Here is a 21,829-nt window from a genome sequence, read left to right on the forward strand (position 1 = left end):
TATAAGAGTTAAGAAAGATTTATACAAATGAAGCACAAATGAAGTTTTTCATAAACTCTTCTAAGTGAGATTAGCTTCTCTTGTACTTTTCTTTTTAGGTGCTTCTCATGCACTACTCAACACATGTTTCCTTGCCTATCCTCCATGCTTCTCTTGGTCATGAATTAATGGGCTTCAATTTGGCCCAATTACAATATAAATCCACTAAGAGATGATCCATGTAAATAGGATGTTATACCTTTTATTTTCATTAAAAAATCTATTCTTCATGAACCCACTTAATCATAGCTCTTGTGATTGGTATCTATATATAACTCACTATTACTACTTAATATATTCAAAAGATAATACCCGTTTACAACTTAACTTATTAGAAATGGGTTGTTCTTATGTTATGTTATGTGGACCAAAAAGAGACGTTCTTCTATTAACATCACTAAGTTAAAGGCATAAATATGTTTACTAACTCTAGCTTGAATAGATTAAAACCAAACAATCTAGGTGAGACAGTTTTGATGAAGAAATTAGCAAGTTGACGAAAAGAAGAAACATGAAGTAATTGCATCAAATCGACTTGATAGTTTTCTTAAACAAAAATGACAATCAACCTCTAAGTTATTTGTGTATTTATGAAAAATTAGTTTGACAACTATACGTGAGACATTGTAATTATTATAATAAGAAAAAAAAATTCAAAGAATTTACTTTTGAGAACAGTTGAGAAATAAGTAACTATTACAATTCATAAATGAATTATAATCATAAGATTAATAACGAAGAAATGTTTTAATTAACATATTGCTTGATAAGTGTCAATACTTAGTAGATTTTCTTGTAAAATATTGAAACTTATACTTTTGATTGTGTTTATAAATGTTTTAATTAACATATTGCTTGATAAGTGTCAATACTTAGTAGATTTTCTTGTAAAATATTGAAACTTATACTTTTGATTGTGTTTATAAGATAGGAGTTGGTTGAATACATGACATTAATGATGGAACACAGGTTATGACTAGGGGTGGGCAAAGTATACTGCACTGCACTATACTATAAAAATTTGCAATTAACTATAAAACAGTTCTCCTAAACTAAACTGAACTAAAAGTAGTTCAGGTAAACTGAACTGCACTAGTTTTTAGTCCACTCATAGTACAGTGCAGTTCAGTAAACTAATTTATATTACACTTTGTGCTCATTTACTGAAGTGTACTGGTTTTTATATTCTCCGTCTTGTTTGCAGAAAATAATCTATGGCGAAGAACCCCACAAAACTTCAGCAGCAATGGTGGCACTTCGGCATCAAAAAGAGAAGCTTCTCTGACTCTCACCAAAATCTCCGGTTTAACTGCCCTCTTCTCTCTCTGTCGCAGCCCTTCCCCAACCTCCAACTGCACCGCAAACTTTGCTACGCAGCTCGCAAAAGGGCGTCTTTCCAAAACCCCACAAACTCTTTCTTTCCCAATCTCAATCAAATCGCCACCGTTCTCCGACCTCTGCAACTCTACCAGCTTCTCCACCAACCCCTCCTTCACCATAGCCTCCACCGCTTCCTTGCGTCCGAAGTACCCAATCTCCAACACACACTCCAACGCCAGCACCTGCAGCTGCAAATCGCGGGAATTCAACAGCACTATCACCCTCGGAATCTCGCCGTTCGATTCGATCTCGTCCACGAGAGGAGACCTAATAGACCTGATCAGCGAGCACAACACCTCTACCGAGTGAACATAGCCCATCGACACCAAAGCCCGCACGGTTGGGCCCATCATAACCTGACCCACGAACACGTCTTTATTGAATCGGATCAGCGCCGCGACGGCAAGACCGGCCTGCTCGCGAACCCGGTCCAGACAATAATAAAAAAAAACAGAGAGAGAGGACAAGGAAGAATAGTGCTTGATAAGAACAAAATGAAGTCTACAAAACAGTACAGGGCTTCAAGAACAAAACTGCGCCTCAGTGATTTTTTTCATTGGAAAAGCCAGCCAGCACCTTGAAGAAGACCTTCACGGTCCAGCAGCAGAGAAGATTGGCATGGTGATTGGAGAGTTGGAAGAAGATCCCACACAGAGAAAAACACGGCTGCCACATGAAGAAACACACAGCAGCCCTAATCCTTTCGAACCCTAGCTTCAAGGGTTTTCAATTTGGGGGTAAAATTCTCAGTTAGGAAGAAACTGTGGTTCACAGTTAACTGCACTTAAATTATATAGAGTTCAGTTTGTTTTAACTGAATTGTAAAATGGTTTAATTAGTTTTAGTTAAAATAAGTTTAGTTTTTTTAAGTATAATATAATTCAGTTAATTGTAGTTTCAGTACAGTTTGGTGAATTATGTCCAGAGACAGAAAGAAAAGATGACGACTGGGTTGGCATATGACGGCATGCGATTACTAGAACTAGCGGACAACATGCAAGCAGGAAGGGAGGGGTGGTTAACGACTACTGAAAAAGGAAAGACAATGCGCGAGTTAAAGACAAAAATGAGTGAGGATGTGAAAGCAAGTTGTTGATGGAGGAAAGGCGTGATAGTGATTAGGAACGACAACAACATAAGAGAGAGCCTTGAAGCGTGAGGCGATGCGAAAAAAAGAAAAAAAGACACTACAGACATAAAAAAATGATATATAAATGAGAGAAAGAGACTCGTGATAATGTGTAAAAAAATATTTAAATATACATCGTATTTTGTATTGAAAATAAATAAATAAATTTTAATATATATATATATATAATCTAAATTTAAAATATAATTATAAACAATATAATTACATTAATTTAATTAGTTTAATTACAATATATTTCAAAATATAATTTGAATTCTATGAAACTCCAATAATCCAATAACGTTTGTTTCTTCTAGAATATGTTGGTGGTGTTGTACCAAATCAAAGAAGAAGGAGAAATTTCTTTTGAAACTGATTGGAGGTGAAGTTGGTGTTTGAACTAATTAAAATGACATGGAATAGTTTGACAGGGATCACATAGAGTTGTGTTTGGTGTGTTAAAGAGAAGAACAAGAAAGGCTGTTGATTACAAAGTGACTTAGAAGAACGGTGGCAATCAATTAATGTGGCAGCGCCATGGCATGGGTGTGTTGTGTCGTGGCATGGCGAACATGGTGACTATTCAAGTGAGAGCATGACTTAACCTATGAACTCTGCACACGCCCTTTCATATACCTATTTACTTAACATTGCTCAAAACAGGAGAAGGATTTCCAAGATGAATTACATTTATAAATAATACTGCAAAAGTCAATCTGCAACCACTGTTCCATTGATAAAAGCTCATCATTATTTTTTTTTTAATTTCTTTTTCTCAAAGTACAACTTTGTACTGTGTGATTGGTGTGGGGAATACAAGATTTAGTTATTCTCAAAAGAAGAAAAAAGTTAACAAAAATGTATTTTAATCTTTAGGATGTTTTTGGTTAATTGGAGAAATTTTATGGGTAATTATTTTTATAGAAATTTTGCAATCTTTTATGAAAAAGATATTAGTTAAACAAATAATTTTAAAAGAATTTAAAAATTAATTGGAAGCCCTATATTTAATATAAATTAATAAATAAACAGAATATTAAGAAACTTGTAAATTCACTATTGTAAAATTTTAAATTGAAGATGTGTGTTGTTGATGCGTCTTTTAACTCAAAGAGTTTATAATTTAATGTTTTACTAGTGAATGTGAATAAAATACATAGGGATCAACTTTTATTGTTGGTATTAAAGTAAGTTAATATGACTACATAAATTTGGCTCATATGTTTACCTAAAAATGAATCAATTTCAATTCAATTTACTTTTGTTATTAGTAGTGTGGTTAGATAAATTGATTTGGTAACTGAGTCAATTCTACCCAGTTCATTTATTAGTGAATCGAAAAAATTTGAACATGATTCGGTCCATTACGGGTTGGTGGATTAAACGGGTTGATTTATTGATTAACTTAATTACATTTTCTTAAAATAAAAAAAATTATAATTTTTTGTAATTCAAATTTAAATAAATTTCACTCTAAAATGATTTTAAACTCTAAAGATAATTAAAAAAAATACTATACAATCCAAATGTAATTCAAAAGCAGTCACAAAAAGCGAATAAATAAGTTTCTAAAATTGATCATTTTTGTATCACTTATCCATTTATAATATTAGAGTCTTGAATGAATAAATCCATAATATTTTTCTCTCTTAAACATAATTTTTTTTATCTTCATTTGTAACACAATAAAAAAAGTGTTAACTAATAATATTGAAACATAAAATAATAAATAATTAAATTAAATTAGGTGGGTTTGTGAGTCAAACGGGTTCACCACGGGTTCAACTCGGCTGAATCGGGTTTTAAATGAGTCGGGTTGAAAATTGACCCATATGAAAAAATGACATTTTTTTTAAATCCAACTTGACCCGAACTTATGATGAGTCAGCTTAGCTCCGCGTGTTCTAATCCACTTTGACAGTACTAGTTAAGAATTAACGTCTATAATCTCATTTGATCTGTGAAGGGTTGTTATATTGACTTATACTTAATTATGTTTTGTTTTTATATTTTATTTTGTATTTTCTTTTGCAGTTATATTTATTTTCATATAGCATTACAATCAAAATGTTTATCCATTTTTTCAAACTTTATTATAAAAATAGTAGTTAAAAAATAAAAGTATTAACATATATAATTCAACAAATAAATAAATTATAAATTCAAACTATTCAATTATTATTAAAAAATATTCTAATATTTAGAAAGATCAAATTATAAACCTACATTCAGTGTTATAATAAAAAATTTATGAAAAAATAATAAAGAATTGTTATTAATGAATTATACATGAAATCATCTTCAAACTCCAACTTGTTTAACCCCTAAATAAATTAAGTAAAAATATTGATAGTTAATAATAAACACATGGTTTTTTCATAAAAATCATTTTGATATTTTGAACTTCGTATAAACAAAATTTTCAGCATATTAAGAAATTGATCATTAGTTTCATATTTCTTTGTTTTTTGAACTAATTCATTATCTGTTTAATTTAAAAATTTTATTTTTATGAAACATATTAGTCCATTTAATAGTTAATTCCAATTTGTTTTATAAAATAAGTTTCTTTAGACATAAATAAAATTAGAAACCACCTCATAACTACAATGAATTAAATTGCTTTAAACACTGTAAAATATTAAAAGTGAAATTAACATCTTCTAAAAAAAGATATATTGATTAAAAAATCAAACTCACACTACCAATAATAACATATAAATTTCACTTAACCAATCTCACTTTCATATACATTGTGAAAAATGAAATGCTTGTTTGATTTGCAAAACTATTTATATCAACCTTCTTCATGTCTCATTGTCATTTGAATAGGCTGATATTTGTACGAAAACATTATTTCCATCCGTTTTGCAAAGTTTTTGTAGCAAGCTGGAATAAAAATATTTCCCACTTTGAAGGGACTCAACTAATATTGTGCTTTGCTTTTACTATTAGATTAGTTTTCATTATTAAATTGATACTATCATAATCTTTTATTTACTGTAACATTAAATTGTCTGGGTGACTGACAGATACACATGGTGTAATGCCCTTAGAACAAATTGCAAAAGAAGTTTGAAGAAGAGGAATGGATGGAAGGCTATGGCAGCATAGCATAAGCAAACTTCTTTTTTCTTTTGTATATAGACAACAGAGGGGTCCATTAAAAGCACTGTACGATCATTGCATACATTGTTTGTTACACACACATCCCTACACACTACAACCTAGTACGGCCCTATTAACCTAACTGCTGCCTAAATCTCTCATCCTTTCACACCTCATTTTCAATAGAAAAATGTTGTTTTTTTTTGACAATTTTTTTACGATTTTAGTCATTTGTTATTAGTATGTTTTAAATATACATATCAATAAAACAAATCGTAATAATTTATTATTAGTATGTTTCAAACGTACGAACCAATGATACAAAATTTATTATTAAAAAATTATTAAAAAAAATATTCACATATCGGAGTCCTTTTCAATACTATTCAACTCATAACTACAAATACCAATAGCCTCTCTTCACTATTCAAATTCTGCTGCTTCTTTTTTCCTCTCTTTCTAAACATTACCAAAACTCTAGTTTCTTAGGAGAAAAGAAATTCATTAAATATACTTTTATTTTTTAAACTTGTAAATTGAAATTTGTTAATGTCTTTTAATATATTTTGATACTAAAATTTTAAAAATTAATAAATATAAATTTTTAAATTTAATATTTTTGAGTTTATTAAATGATGTTTTAGATATTTAAGTTAAAACTTGTCAAATCGAAATAAATAATTCAAACGGTATTTAAAAATTGTTTCACGCAAATTTGATCTGTTGATTTTTAATTACATGTAACTTTGTTTAATGTTCATTTTAACTATCTATAATTTTGGACATGATATAATGAAATTGAGAAAACTAGATGATATTTTGACTCTTTTTTTAATAGGAGGTCAGACCACAACTATTGCAATATTAAATACAGTGCTTTTTTAAAATTGAATAAATTTGCAGAAAATAAAAAATTAAGGGGTCGGGAACAAAATTTTAACACTAGAATGGTAGATATTTAAAAATTAAGAGAGAAAAATAGTTAAATTATAAAATATAACGACCCAAATTTCAATAAAAAGTGGATAATGTATATATAACATTGCAAAAGTATATTTGTTGTGAAAAAAACTATTCTTTATTATTTAACCGTTAATTAAAAAAAAATGTAACTAGCCACAACCAAATACACTTTTAAATGAAAGATAAATGCTATTTTTTACATCTTAATTTTAATTTCCTAAAATATGAATATCGTGTATGTGTATAGGACATGGTAATATTTAATTTTATATAGTTTAATTGATAATAAAGTATTTTTTTATATATAAATTATTTTATAATTAAACTCATAATGAATATTCTATTTGTTTCAAAATAATAGTTGTCTATGATTTTAATATACTGATTGAGAAATATTAAATTAATACATATTTACTACAAATATTCTCAAATTTTCTACTAGTTTTATTTCTTTTTAGTATAAGTGTCACTATGGTTTTAACTAAAAATACTTTTTTTAAAAAAAAGAAGCTGAAAAAACTATTTTTTAGAATAGAAAAAAAACATTTTTAGATTAATTATTACACAAAAATAAAAATTATAAAATTTTCTTTTTAATTATATGGAAAATATATTTTAAAAAGACCTATTCAAATTTAATTTAGAAATAAAATTTAAAAAACGGTAGATTCAATGAGATAAGAAATAAAAATAAAATAAAGTACATAATAAAAATAAAAATGTAGAATTTTGAAATGATCAAGGAAAAAGTTTTCGGATAATAGAAATATTTAAAATACATGTTAAAGAGAGATAAATTAAGACTGTTAATTGAAAAAAATAAGGATATTACTTCTTTTATTGTAATTTACAACACAAGAGTAGATATATTGAAATATTTTATTAATGAAACGATTCTTTAATATTTTTACATCGGTTTAATTTCTTGAAAGAATTTAATTTAATTTGAATTTTACGTTTAGGTAAAATAATATTATTTTACGTCAACAATATTGTCTAAATAACAATCTTAATCCACCTTTATAATATTATAAATTATAGTGGAAGAAATATTCCTGAAATTTGAAGTGAAAAAATTAAACTAGTGTCCAAGAAAAGGCTTTAAAAGTGTAGAGGACAGAAAATAAGTAACATTGCAAAGGATTCTTGTTGTCTAGGTGAAGTTGGAAGCTAAAGTTCTCCATTTGGTACTAGAGATGACGACAAGCCTCAGCTGAAAGCTACACCATTTTTGGATCACAATGAATTTCCTATGCAGCTAAAATCAATGACTACGCAACAAAACACTCTACAGTTAAATTATTGCCTAGTACTTAATTGTTCCACTTAGTGAACTCCATATTGTGTCTAAAAGGTTTCCATTGGTACAGTTGTACAGAATTCTCGGTGAAAAGTTGTGTAAACATGGAAAAACCAACTAGTATTTCCCTCCTAAAAATTCAGAAAGAGAATTCTTGGTACCTCGAACCATTAAAGAAAAAATCCTTTGCAGCCGGTGCTGCTGCAAGGACAAAAGGAAACTAGCAAGTGCATGTAACAAGTAAGCTGAGGTATCATGTTTCAATAACTAACTTGTTGGGCAAAATATAATAAGTTGACAAGACTATCAGGCCATGTTAGAAGAAAATATAAAAAACATACAAGCTGTTGTAACACCTAAAAGGTTAAATAAAGCCCAAGGTGAATTCTTCTAGACTAAAGAGCTATATAAGAATTATTAGAACTAAACCCATCATCAGTATTTCTTCCATCAATGTCCACCAGAGTCCATTTGTAGCAGAGCTAGAAAATCCCTTAGAGACTATGAAATGGAAAGTCTCGTTCCTATCCCCATTGATCAGTTCAGTTTTTGAATTAGATTCTAACAAATTGACCTCTCTCTGGCATGGCTTTACCCCATATGGAACATGGTTTGTTGAAATTACTCCAACTTGGTAGCAAAGGTTGGGGTTTCTCCACGCCCCAAAACGCCTTCCCATTTTTTCCAAAAACTCTTTCGAGAAGTTAATCTCTCCTGTGATATTGTTTCCACTTAGGTAAAGTGCATTGAGACAAGGAAGAGTTTCCAGCTTTGGTGACAGATTGCCAGTGAGCTTGTTGTTACTAAGTCCCAAAAATCTGAGCCTCTTCAATTCTGAGATAGACTCAGGAATTTCCCCTGTCAACCCCATGTTAGAGAGTTCCAAAATTTCCAAGTTCTTCATGTTTTCCCACTCTAATGCCCTCATGTCTCCACCTAATGGATTGTTGGACATAACCAATTCCTCTAATGACTGCATCTCTTGCAAAGACAAGGTCAATCCACCACTCAATTTGTTATTCCTAAGGTCCATAAGGGTCAGATTCTTAAGATTAGCAAACTCCTTTAGAAGAGTCCCTTCAAGGTCATTGTGGCTCACATCAAGCTTCAATGCTGAAGTTAAGCTTCCGAGTGTTGAAGGCAAAGACCCCGATAACGAATTACTGCTCAAATCAAAGATTAATAACTCGTTCATCCCATCAAAAACATCTGGGATCCTCCCATTAAGGTAGTTTTCAGCAAGAACAAGCTTCTTCAACTTCACGAGATTGCCAATGCTTGATGGTATTTCACCTGTTACACCGTTTTCTAGTAATACTAGTGATCGGAGGTTCTTGAGGACACCAAAACCTGAGGGAATGTTTCCAATGAGACCTGGATTTGATCTAAACTCTAGTGTCTCTAAGCTGCTGGCAAGTTTTTCCCAGTTTCTAGCGGGAATGGTAGCTGGAAAGCTATTTTTTGATTGAAAGCAATTGAAGAAGGATAGAGATTTTAGGTGCTTGAGCGAGAATAACTCTGGCCTAAACTCCAAATCTTGAGCACAACTCAGAGAATTGTCATGGACGGGTCCGATGTTCAAGACAGTAACATACCAAAACCCATTAAACAGATCACAAGAGACACCCTGCAGAAGAAAACAACACAGACATCACAATTAAGCAACTAATCAATCACCATGTTCTGGTTAATTTATAATTCCGGTTTGAAATGCAAATACATAATGGGCAATTGAACTTTTTCTGAAAAAAAAAAAAAAGAGAGGGAAGAGAACTTCTGAAAGACGATCGATACACTAGGGATCAAACGGTAAAACTAAACCAATGGATTGTACTTTTACCTTTGGCATCCACCAGAAATTAAAAAGCTTCAGCTTTCATTAATGAAATTGAGTGCAAAGCCTTATTTATATGGACTTAAAAATTTAGCAAAAATCTTCAAGAGTGAGAAAAGTAAGGGTGTTTGTGTTCAGAGTTTAACTCTTGATTATGAAAAAGTCTGTGCAAGTCATTAACCAAACAGGAACCATATCGTTGTAGCTATACTATTCCTTCTGACACTCATCAAGAAACGGTGGCCTAACAAAAACAAATTTTCACTACCCAAAACTTATCTCGAGCACAGTATAAAGTAGTTGCTTAGACAACTTGTATTGTAGTACTACCGATGATGGCACAGCTAGGTGTCTGGTTAAAGGTACCTGAATTGGAGTCCAACCACAAGGATCCGGATAGAGATCTGAGCCATTCCAGGAATTACCAACAAAGCCTTGAATGGTGGAGTACAGAGCTTCTTGCTCTGCTTTCTCCATTGGAGCAATATCAAGGTCTTCTTGTCCACAGCATCTTGCACTCAGGCAGAGGATGAAAATGACAAATATGGCATGGCCAACGGTCTTGATACTCTTCATGATTTTGAGTCAAAATAGGATTACCAAGCGCGAAAGAAATTCAAGATGGGTGAAGCAAAATTGATAAAAAAGAAAGAAGCATCTTATGGTTGATGGGTTACATGTGCATTTATCATTTTAGAGATGGAGAAAGAAAAAGAGGAAGAAGATGTTCAACTGAGTGACAACAGATACAAAGAAGGGTGAAAGTTAAAATGGGTGGCCGAATACCTCAAGAATGAAGTGGGTACCCGAACAGGGGACCTTACAGAAAACTACTGTTGTTTTGGAAGAACACGGGTTGTAGTATGAAGAAAGAAAGAACAAGATCCTGAATTTATGCTCAGACTTAGTAGGATAGTGGGAATGGAGGAAACACAAAAGCTGAGCAAGAAGCCTGACCTCTTCCTTCTTATGGTGTTTATAGAAAAAACTAAGGAAGTATATATATATAAAAATAATTTTTAAGAGAGAACACGATATCTTATCACAGTTCTCGAAGCTCAAAGTCATAATAACGATGGCATTAATATGATCAGAGCAGAAGCAACTGAGAAGCCTATAAAATGGAAGCAAAAAAAAGTTAAAAAACAGTGTTTCCTTTTTATGCAGCTATGCTATGGAAATTGCACACCCTATATGATTGTCTTATTCATTACCATTATTAGACGAGAAATAAGTATGATGGAAATTATGTGTGTTAGTAGTCACAAGTTTGATAGTGTTTTAAAAGTGTAATTGGTAGTTGAAGGCAATAAAGGAATAGGGTTGAGGGATTAGTTGAAGACTAGAAAGAGCGTTGCGTAGCAGGGGACCATGTTCATGCAAAAGGAAGAGGTGCATGTAAAAACATGCAATACAAATAAGGTTTTCATCCGCTGTTGCCTCGTTGTCTAGTGTTTTTGGCTGGTGTATTTTTGACAGCTCCATTGAAACTAAAAGGACAATAGAGACCTCACTAGCTACCTTTTCATATTTCAATACACCACTTAATCACATTGCTACATATAACAGTTGGACCATACTTGTACCTTCAATGTTTCTTTTTTCCTCAAAATTTGTACCTACCTAACCTCTATAACTTTTTTTTCAATGTAAATAACTAGCCAAACTTAACCTTTTTCCCTCATACATTTCAAACTGGGCTAAAGAAAACTATTAGTGGACGCACTTTTAAATGCTTGCTAATTTAATTAAACCCAAAGGAAATCTCTTTTTCTGAACTTTTTCAATGAATGGATTCATTGCTTACACTCTAACAAAATAAAGTTTATCTAGATTGCCTTCGTGTCTATTAATATTACTGCGGAATTTATGGTTTGCACAGTAATTATCATCAACTATCGGAAGATGCCCTACCGGTGCTAATAATTTTTTCTTCCTTCTTCTCAATTTAGAGTTAACTTTGTCAAAAATTTATGTCACTATTTCTCCCAATTTTCAATTCCTAATTTTTGATAAAAGTTCATATAAAATAGACAATGTGGCCCACTTTTTTGCAATTTCTGAATGGAATAAATATATAATAATAATTAGTCGTATAAGTGTGATGAAAAACAGTTGGAGGCAACAATTACTTACAAGTAATTGAATTTGCTACCAAATTAGCCGGTTTATTTGCTAAAGGTATATTTTTTAATATATTTATTAGTGTGGCAAGAGTTTTATTATGATAGGAGCATTTAGAAAAGGAAAAAGTTTACTTGACATAATGTGAGTATCATATGACAACTTTTACAGGAGTAAAATAGCTTTAACAAAAATTAGCATTTATATTTAAAAATAAAGAGTAAATAATAATGTGAAATGGTAGTAAAAAGAATTATAATATCAAAATATCAGTGTCCAATTACTGTTTACGTATTTTGAGGATATTTATATAATTTTTAAAATAATAGAATTGTGAATCTTCTTTTTATTTATTGTTTATTTTTTTATTTAATACGAAACTCAAACTTTTATTTTAATAACTCCGTGTAAAGAAATTCAGCACAGAAATTTGTTTACAGTACTAATAATAATTGGAAATTTACAGTCCATTAAATATTAATAAAATATGTCATGATATGATGGGCAAATAAATTTGGTTATTATTTATAAATATAAAATTTGAATATTTCTCGTACATAAGTTACTCTGTTTTATAAGAAAGTTACATTTTCGTTAATTTTTAAATCATATATATACCTTGTGTAACTAAAAGACAAGCTTGTCATACATCGGAACTTAAATTTCCTGTTTTGCTTCTGGTTTCGCCATGGAGAAGAAAATAAACTCAAATTGTCTCTCTCCTACCCTATGTAAGCTAGCAATGACCGATGACGATTTTGAGAGTACAAATATCCAAAGTTAAATTATCATAGTCTTTTTTACTGTTACCAACATTTTAATTTGGTGTTTATCTTTTGTGTTATATTTTCTTAAAGATAAGGAATACAAATTTAAGTTTAAGTTTTATAGTCAGAAAAGAAAAAGTTAAGTAAAGTAGTACAAACAAAATTATAAATTTATTAATTAAAATTGAGTGTTTGTCATTGAGAAATGAAATTTGATGAGAATGGGAAGAAGATGAAGGGACAGAGCCACGTGTAAGAAAACAGTTATTGAGAAAAGAGAAGAAGAAGAGAAGATGGAAAGAAAAGAGAAAATGGTGGGACTTTAGAAGAAGGACCACCTGGGATGACGAAATGATAAAAAGGTTAAGCATATGTAGCCAAAGGCAGCACAAGTTTGTTACCTTTCTTTGAGAAACTAATGTAGCATCACAAGTCGCTTTCTTCCCCCACAATTCATGTCACTGTCCTTCTATATTAAGACCCTCTCTTCCCAAGAAATTGCTATAAAATTATCTTCACATACAATAACACCTCAACTTTATAAATACCACTTCTATTTAATCTTTAATTTTTGTTTTGCCTATTATTAAATATTTCAATTTTATAAACACGGTTTAATTACTACCCTATTTTTAATTTTAATGAGTTAATTTTAAATTTTTTATGCAGTACAACTTTTTAAAAAATAATATTATAAATTGAAGTAACAAACGTTTCATTATATGATCTTATTAGTATTGTAACGTTAATAATTATAAAAAATAAATACTTACATTAAAGTAGAATTTCTAATAAATAAATAAATATTTAATTTGATCAATGCTCATTAGATTGACTTGTTTAAATAAAATAGATTAATTATTTAAAAAATAATAATTTATAACTACAAAACAAAATACTTTTGTTTAGAAACATAAAGTTTATTTATATGATAAATCTTATATAATTATATTTTTTATAGTATAACAAAAATTTCTAATCTCAATTTGGATTTCTTGTTGAGAATTTGGTAGTATTTGTATGTTTGTGTTTTAAAATATACTTATGAGTATTGATTTTGATATTTTAAAATATATTAAAAATTATTTTGATGTATCAATATCAATATATTTTGAAAATTAATATGACCAACACTGAACCATTAGCACAACAAAATTATAGTTTATTTGCTATGTGTAAATCTTGAATTAGACATCCATAACACATCCCAAAAGTGGAGAAAATATTTAAAATGAAAAATATTATATACATATTTATCTTTTTCCAGTATAAACAAATCTTTAAGTTATATATATCATTATTTGGTAAGAAGTAGACTTTAAATCTAACTCAACTCCACAACTCTTCTAAGATTGCGTCCCACAACTCTTCTAAGATATGTGTTTTGTGCCTTAATTGAAGAATCTTAAATTTTTATGATTTCTCTCTTTCTTATGTTTGTCAAAGGATTCTTACACTACTGTCTCTTCTGACATCTTTTATGTCACCAATACATCTGACCATTTCATATATACTTTTTCTCTATTGTCATGTTAGCTTATTTATAACTATGGTGATTTTTCAACAATTATCTCTTTATCAACTAGATATCAACAATACGTTCATCAACAACGATTTGTAAAAAGAGATTTATACGGAGCAACCTATGGGATTTGTTGCTTAGGGGAGGTCTTTTGGGTTGGTATGTCATCTCCACAAATCATTAAACAATTTTGTATCACTTTGATGTAGAAGCAAATATTTTCACTAAATCTTTACCAACACTGAGAATTAATAATATTTTGTAACAAGCTTGATGCATTTGTATGTACTAGCTTGAGGGAAGTGTTATATATATTAGATTATTAGATATTTTAGATAAATATCTTATCTTTATTTTTTATTTTTAGTTAGTTTGTTATTATTCCTTATCTGTATTTTGGACTTAACCCGGTTTTCTTGTATTATAAATATAGTACCTTATGTGTATATTCAACACAACGAAAGATTAATTTCATACATAGTTTTTATTATAATGAACATGAAAGTCTAGTTTTGTGGGGCTAAATTAGGCTTAAAGTTTGCTTCTTAACATAATATAAGAGATATGAGTTATAGCCTATCCTAGCAAGATTTGTGTTTGTTGGACATATCATTCCACCACTATCGGATCATTAATTAATATCTAGTCCTAAGCACGAGACACGTGTACCTTGACATGAAGGAGGTGCTGAAAGTCCTACATTGACTGGAGATAATATCAATCTAGAGTGTATATGAGTGTAAACCTCACCTTAAAAATTAGTTTTATGGGAATGAGTTAAGCTTAAAGTCCACTTCTTAACATCACTAGAAAGTCTCACATGCATTATCTCATGCTCTTGTGTAAATACATGATCATAAACACAACCACAAACCTGGTAAGCTATTATGTTTACAATATTGAAGAACTCATAAACACTTCAAAGTATTATATACATCAAATTCCAATCAATTCATAAATTGTTCACAATTAACTAGTCCAAGTATAATTTTTTCTACTTTAGGCATATTTGTACTTTGAATTGGACTCATATTCTACGCTTGTCAAATAAATCCTGAATTTTAATATTTGGGCTCTACTCAACCCCATAATAGAACCTATGTCCATTTCATATGGCAAGGTTAGCTCATTATGACTTACCAAAATTATTCTCTTTCAAACTAATTTTCGCCATGAAACATCCAACTACCCTTATTACCTAAATATCTTCCTTTATATGAGTTAGAATATTTAGTAGAGTTTGGATAATCTCTTAATTCAATCCCTAATATATCCTAAGTTTAAATGAGCAAGTACACCCAAACTCCCCAACTTTAGATACTCATATTCACATAAGAAACAATATTTGATCCCATCCTAACAATTTCAATTGAACAGAGATTCATGTATAGCTCTTAGATAAAACATGTAAGCCCTAGACATCACTCATGTAGCAAATTTATCAAAAGACTCTAAAAAGAGTAAAATATAAACTTATTCTATCAACAAATTGATCAAATAGAAAGGTAAACATTGTCTCTCTAGTTCTACAACATATTTCAATCTTCAAACAAATAGACATATCTATGTAAAAATATTTTAAAGAGAGGAGAAGATTCGCATTATAAAGAAATAATAGTTTTTATAAATATTTATAAAAATATATATTATAATAAATATATACTATAATGTACACACATTTATATAATAATTTTATTAAAATGTTAGTTTCATATTTTATCATGAGAGTATTATTATTTATTTATGCATTATTAAGATTGTTAAAAGAAGTTAAAATTTATGGGTCCATCTAACCTACCATATTTTCAGTCAGGACCATCTGGACCAAACAACAAATGAATTTGATAATAAGTCAATATCCGAGGCATCACTCAAGTTGAACTCATATGAACCTTTCTACTAAAATTACACTATAAACCTTGTAGTGTATAGGGTCCAAGACCAAACTGCTAAGCGCACTCCACCAATAACCCTAACATAGGAAGAAATGACCTTCTTTAGCCTAAGTTAGCCCCCACCTACAAAAGTTGCATATTAATAGAGTAATTATTACCATAAACGTGCTTCAATAGAGAAGGGCTTTTATTGAAGCCACTCTGCGAAAGCAACGGGAATCGTTTTAGTAGGCAAGTTTCTTGGTCCAAATCTGCTATAATCATTAAAATTATACTACATTGCCACACGCTCCTTTTTTTCCAACTCAAAAACTGTACCTTTCTTATGAACTAACTATTATGATATGTCTTTCTAGACAGCATTTAAATTTCTTTACTTTTATAAGAAATTCCTAAACTTATTGACAGAAATATTATCATAACATTAAATGCGTTTTGAAAAAAAAAAGTTGAGTGTGTTCACATACTTTTAAACTTTTTCCACATTAATAACGTGTTTCATTCTATGTCTCTGTCGCAAGCGGAAAATGCGTGAATACAGCCAATTTTACTGGAAAACGGTATATGCTTAAGAAATTAATAGTTATTAAAGATGTTTTAAAGTTACACTTGAAGTATATTCATAATACTATTATTAAATAACATATTTTTCAGGTTTCCTTGGAGAGGGAAATGAATCATATTTGGTTAATTATATCTTTTTCTTTTTTTCTCTTGAATATTAAGTCTGAATAATTTTAAAGAAATACGAAAGAACTTCAAACACACAATTGAGTAGTCGGATAACGGATTTGAATAAATAAAATAAATAATTATATAATTAGAACTTTATAGATATTTGATCCAAAAATAATTTATGTTTTGATATTTATACATTTATTAATGCATTTTTGTTTTATTTTTAGTATGATATTTTTTTATTAAACTTTATTAATAACTTATACAAAATCGTAACTTATTATAATAGTTATTATTAAATTACACATGTTATTTATTTTTGTTAATAATTTATTATATTTATATTCATTTATTTAAAACAAAAATATTTAAAAACCTAATTTAATGTAAATTTATAATCCAAATAATTCGATCAAATTAATCTTAATCTAAATAACTTGTATCCAATTAATCTAGTAAATTAAATAGTCATATATCGGCCTCTGCATGTAATAGAATCTAAATCCCATGCTTTATTAGATATACGAATGTATTTTAAATAAAATAGATTGATTATCTTTCAAAAATAAAACTACAATAAAAATATAAAACTATAAAAACTTGTACGTAGATGTATTATTTTTCTATCTCTTTATATAAAGTACAGTACATGTATGTTGTTTTGTCGTATAGTAAATGTGATTTAACATTTTGAAATATGTGTATTATTTTGGTTGTTGAATATAAGAAGTTAAATAAAGGTGATTGGACCTTTACCAACTCCATTTCCACCCAGCATATGCTTTTGTTAACCAACCAAGGAGCTTGTGAATATTCCCTAGTGCTGAGTAGAAAACCAAATATATATAATTTTTAGTTTTTCAATTCATACACACCCGGCTCACCTAGTCATCGTATTAGTTAGAGTGAGTTTGAATTTAAGTTGAAATATTTAAATCATTTTTTTTTCATTTTTTAATTAAATATTTTACATGAAATAACATTGTTATAAGTAATTATTACATATTAATTTTAACATTTATTACTATCTTACATGGATTTTTTACTCAAACACAATCTCCGACTACCCTAACAAGTGAAAAGATACATATCTGGCATGCGTTCATTTAAGTTTGTATTTTAATATAAAGAGTTTGGTACAGACTAGAATGCAAACTTATAAAATATTAGGAATCATATAATTATGAAAAAGATCATATAATTAATATTTTATATTATGATCATATAAATTGTGGAGTTGTGGTGATATGTTACTTTTAGAGTATATGAGCATTGTTTTAGTATGATTGGAATATGTAAATGGTTGTTAATGATAAGAGAGTCTTTGAAAATGTTGCGTTGAAGTTGTTTGGTTTTTTCATGTGAATAAAGATGATGAAGAGTTTGTTGAGGAAAGAGAAAACGATTAATAAATAATTCAAACAAGAAGCATGGCTAAAAAGAATAAAAAAAAAGAAGAAATTAAAGAAAAATATGAAGGGAGGCTAGCAAGAAGGAAACTCAAATCATTAAAAGAAGAAATTAAAAGAAATGTGAATAAATAAATGGTAACTTGAAAGAGAAATAGAAGTTGAGGGAAGAAACTTGAAAGGAAGGATGAATATAAAAACTAGAAGGATTCGAAATTTATAGAGGCATTCACCTATCTTAGGTTACCTCCAATGGATCTAGTCACTTTCTCCTTTCCTTGGGCTCCTTTTCTTTGTAGCTAGACTTTTGTCCACCGACCACTCCCATCTAACAAACTCAAACACTTTTCCTAGATTTTAGGAACTAGTACATGTATTTCTCTAATTTCAAGAGATTAGTTTAGATAAACATGATTAAACTTGTATAAGTTAACTGCTAATTGAATTGAAATGTCCTTTTTATTTTATTTTTTTTCTTTCTCTTTTACACTCTATTGTCACTTTTATTTTATCTATATAAAAATAAAAATTTATGTATAATAAAAAATTGTATAATTTACATTTAAATTTTTTTAAATATAATTTTAAAATTTAAAATATCTTTTAAATTATATAATCGAAAACTAAAAGTAATTTATGTATTATAGTATTTTGTGATCAAATCATTTTTTTTCTCTTACTTTCAACTTTAATCAATTAATTCACTAATTCTTTTAGATTTGCACTCCTCCAACCAAATCACAAACAACAGTGAATTATTTCTGTTTTTAAATTATATAATTTAAAATTTATTCTCTTATAAATTTTTGATCTTGTGATCTATTTTTTATTTTTAAATTACATAAATGAAAAAATATTAATTTTTATATTTATATAAATGTAGACTCCATGACTATAATAACAATGGATATTTAGTAAATAAATTAAGGAAGTAGTTGAAAATGAAAAGACGCAGTCCCACGTTTTAATTTGTTTACTCAATTAACTATATCAATAAAATAAAACATTTATAACTTTTAAGTCACATTTTAATTTGTTTACTCAATTAACTATATCAATAAAATAAAACATTTATAACTTTTAAGTGACCTGACTGAGATGTGTTAGTCATTACCATGTTTACCGTAGTATCAAAGTGTGTATTCACTACAAAAGCAAGGATGATTAGTCATTATTATAATTGTTTAACTTGTTTACACATAAGATTGATTGAAAGAAACATCTTTCTTTATACTTTTTTATGAAGATCCTAAAGAATTTAATAAATGTGAGCAAACGTGAGTTTATATGAAAAATTCATATATTTTTTAGTTTATAATTTAAGTTTTCAAAAATTATGAAATGTTTTATTTTATTTTTGTAGAGATAACCTCTTAGGATGAAGTGAGACCTTCAAGTGCTACTAATTTGGATGATTGAAAATGTGTTGATAAGTTGTATTTTGTAATGCAACTTATATTTGAAGATGAATTAAATTTTTGAATTTTGTTGTTTATGAGAAAACATATGTTCTTGAGTAGAGACAAATCTTTTCTATCTACCTAGTGTTATGTCCTTTTTTTTATAAGGAGCCTATATTATGAAGCAAGTGAGTAATACTACGTTTTTTAGTTTTTTAATTAAAAAATATTATAATTCATTTCAAAATTAGTGTAGTTGGGTTCAAAATTAGTACCGTTTGGAAACATATTAAGGTATATAACAATTCAGTTCAATTCATACTACAGTTCAGTGCAATCTAATGCAGTTCAATGCAGTGTAGTTTGATAGAACAAAACATAGACTAATTTTTAGTTTAGTTCAACTCAAATGAATTAATTTTTGATCACTACAAGTTTTAATTGTTTAGTACAATTCAGTTAATTTTTTCCACTCCTACGCGTTTTAAATATTAGTCAATGTGTTACACATGTCTTTGATGCTCAAACACTAGTTTAACATTCAATCATCCTATGATAATGGATGAGTTTATATAATTTGTTGGGTTTTTTTTTTCAATAAGTTCATGTTGTCGAAACATTGACTATAAGGCTTAAACGATTGACATTTAAGTGACAAAGTAGTTGCTGAAGTAATAAGTAATTATGTGAATATAGGTTACTTTATGAAGGTTGATCAGGTTACTCAAACAATAATAACTCACACAAGTGATAACATGTTCCAAGGTGATGATGTTATGATATGCTTAATGTTGTTTATTGGTGTGATACAAGTTTATAAAGATGATATAACGTATAAAAGATGAAATCGATTATATATATATATATATATATATATATATATATATATATATATATATATATATATATATATATATATATATATATATATATATATATATATATATATATATATATATATAAACATATAATTGATGTTGAGATGAGTGATATAATGTATGTATGACATATGTCACTTTTGGTGGTCTTTCATAGATGAAGAATTGTATTCAATCAATTAAATATATGGATTTGATATAACTATATACAAAGTTTAACCGTGGATAAGTGACCTTGGTTGATTAGTTTCATAGACAATGTAGAATTACTAATGATGATATTAAGTCTTTGATGATCCTAATAAATTCAAAACTCAAGACTATTTCAACTTCACTCTTTTCTATTCATGCAAACATGAATTCAAAATAAGGAGAAACTAATTCTTAGTTCTAACTTGGAAACGTGTGTATATTTAACTTGACAACAAATGCTTTGTGCTATTTTGACACTATAGACATAAGCCACCTAAGATAAGGTGGATTCATGATATATCAAATGTTAGCTTATGATGAAAAATATTTATCATAATTTTTATAAGTTTTCTTAAAGTTTGATAAGATGACGTGAATTACAATAAATAATAAATGAAATAAATATTTAAATTATTTGATCAAGGAAAAGGAAAGATAAATAAAAATAAAGAAGTAAATATAATAAATAAAAATATTATAAACTGATTAGACATTTTTTTAATTGGTTTTTCACGTTTATTATTTAGATTTAAATAAATTAAGTGAAAATTTGTTTATAAATATCTGTTCCGAACAAAAAATTGTTTAATCAATGGTGAATGTATCAATAGTTTTGGTTATTTTTATATTGTGATTTTTAACTGACAAGGAAGCAACTGTCCCTTATCTAGCTAAAAATATTCAAGAATTTTAAGGAAAGAAAGAGGATAAATCCCACAGGCTACTTCTTTTTAGCCTTGACTATTACAAAAATTTAAAAATAGCCTAATCTGATTAATTCCTGCTTTTGTTAAAGTAGTGTTTGTTTTGGGCTAAAGTTCTATGTTCCTTTTTCTCTTTTTGGTGTTGCTTTTTCTATCACTACACCTTCTTTTTTTTCATTTTTTCTTTACTATTTTGTCCCTCAATAAAATTTTATTTTTAGAGTTATTATTTTTTAATTTTACCCATTCACAACCTATTTCACTAATAACCTATTCTAATCCCCTACATGAGTAAAATACTTTTCTTTGATTTTAACATTATATTTCTTCCTCTCTTTCTTTCAATTGTTGTGAGATACTACAAGTTGCAAAGGTTGGTAGTGATGGAAAGAATTATCAAGCAGTCTCCCTCTCGTGGTGCAGTGTCGCTCTCGTGGTGCAGTGCGCGTCGTGCTTCCTCCAGGTGTGTATTCGAATAAATCTTGAAATAAAACCCTAAAATAAAAA

General features: G+C 28.7%; 2 protein-coding genes across 2 annotated transcripts; both read right to left on the reverse strand.

Annotated features, from left to right (window-relative positions):
- Window positions 1–1,199: 1,199 nt before the first annotated feature.
- Window positions 1,200–1,841, reverse strand: LOC108324713 (uncharacterized). Its single transcript, XM_052874159.1, has one exon. It carries the CDS (start codon window positions 1,770–1,772, stop codon window positions 1,200–1,202), a length of 573 nt encoding a protein of 190 aa, XP_052730119.1. The 5' UTR covers window positions 1,773–1,841.
- A 6,331-nt stretch (window positions 1,842–8,172) lies between these two features.
- LOC108325023 (piriformospora indica-insensitive protein 2) lies at window positions 8,173–10,860 on the reverse strand. Its single transcript, XM_017557999.2, has 2 exons — window positions 10,120–10,860; window positions 8,173–9,546 (listed from the first exon to the last, which is right to left on the reverse strand). The coding sequence occupies exons 1-2, from the start codon at window positions 10,327–10,329 to the stop codon at window positions 8,323–8,325; spliced, it is 1,434 nt and encodes a 477-aa protein (XP_017413488.1). The 5' UTR covers window positions 10,330–10,860; the 3' UTR covers window positions 8,173–8,322.
- Window positions 10,861–21,829: the final 10,969 nt, after the last annotated feature.

The sequence above is a fragment of the Vigna angularis genome, chromosome 3, assembly GCF_016808095.1.
Source record: "Vigna angularis cultivar LongXiaoDou No.4 chromosome 3, ASM1680809v1, whole genome shotgun sequence".
In the NCBI taxonomy this organism is placed as follows: Eukaryota; Viridiplantae; Streptophyta; class Magnoliopsida; order Fabales; family Fabaceae; genus Vigna; species Vigna angularis.

Coding starts and splice junctions, on each gene's coding strand:
- LOC108325023 (XM_017557999.2), bottom strand. CDS start 10,329: ATGAAGAGTATCAAGACCGTTGGCCATGCCATATTTGTCATTTTCATC. Junction 9,547..10,119: donor GTGGTTGGACTCCAATTCAG/GTACCTTTAACC, acceptor TTTCTTCTGCAG/GGTGTCTCTTGTGATCTGTT.
- LOC108324713 (XM_052874159.1), bottom strand. CDS start 1,772: ATGATGGGCCCAACCGTGCGGGCTTTGGTGTCGATGGGCTATGTTCAC.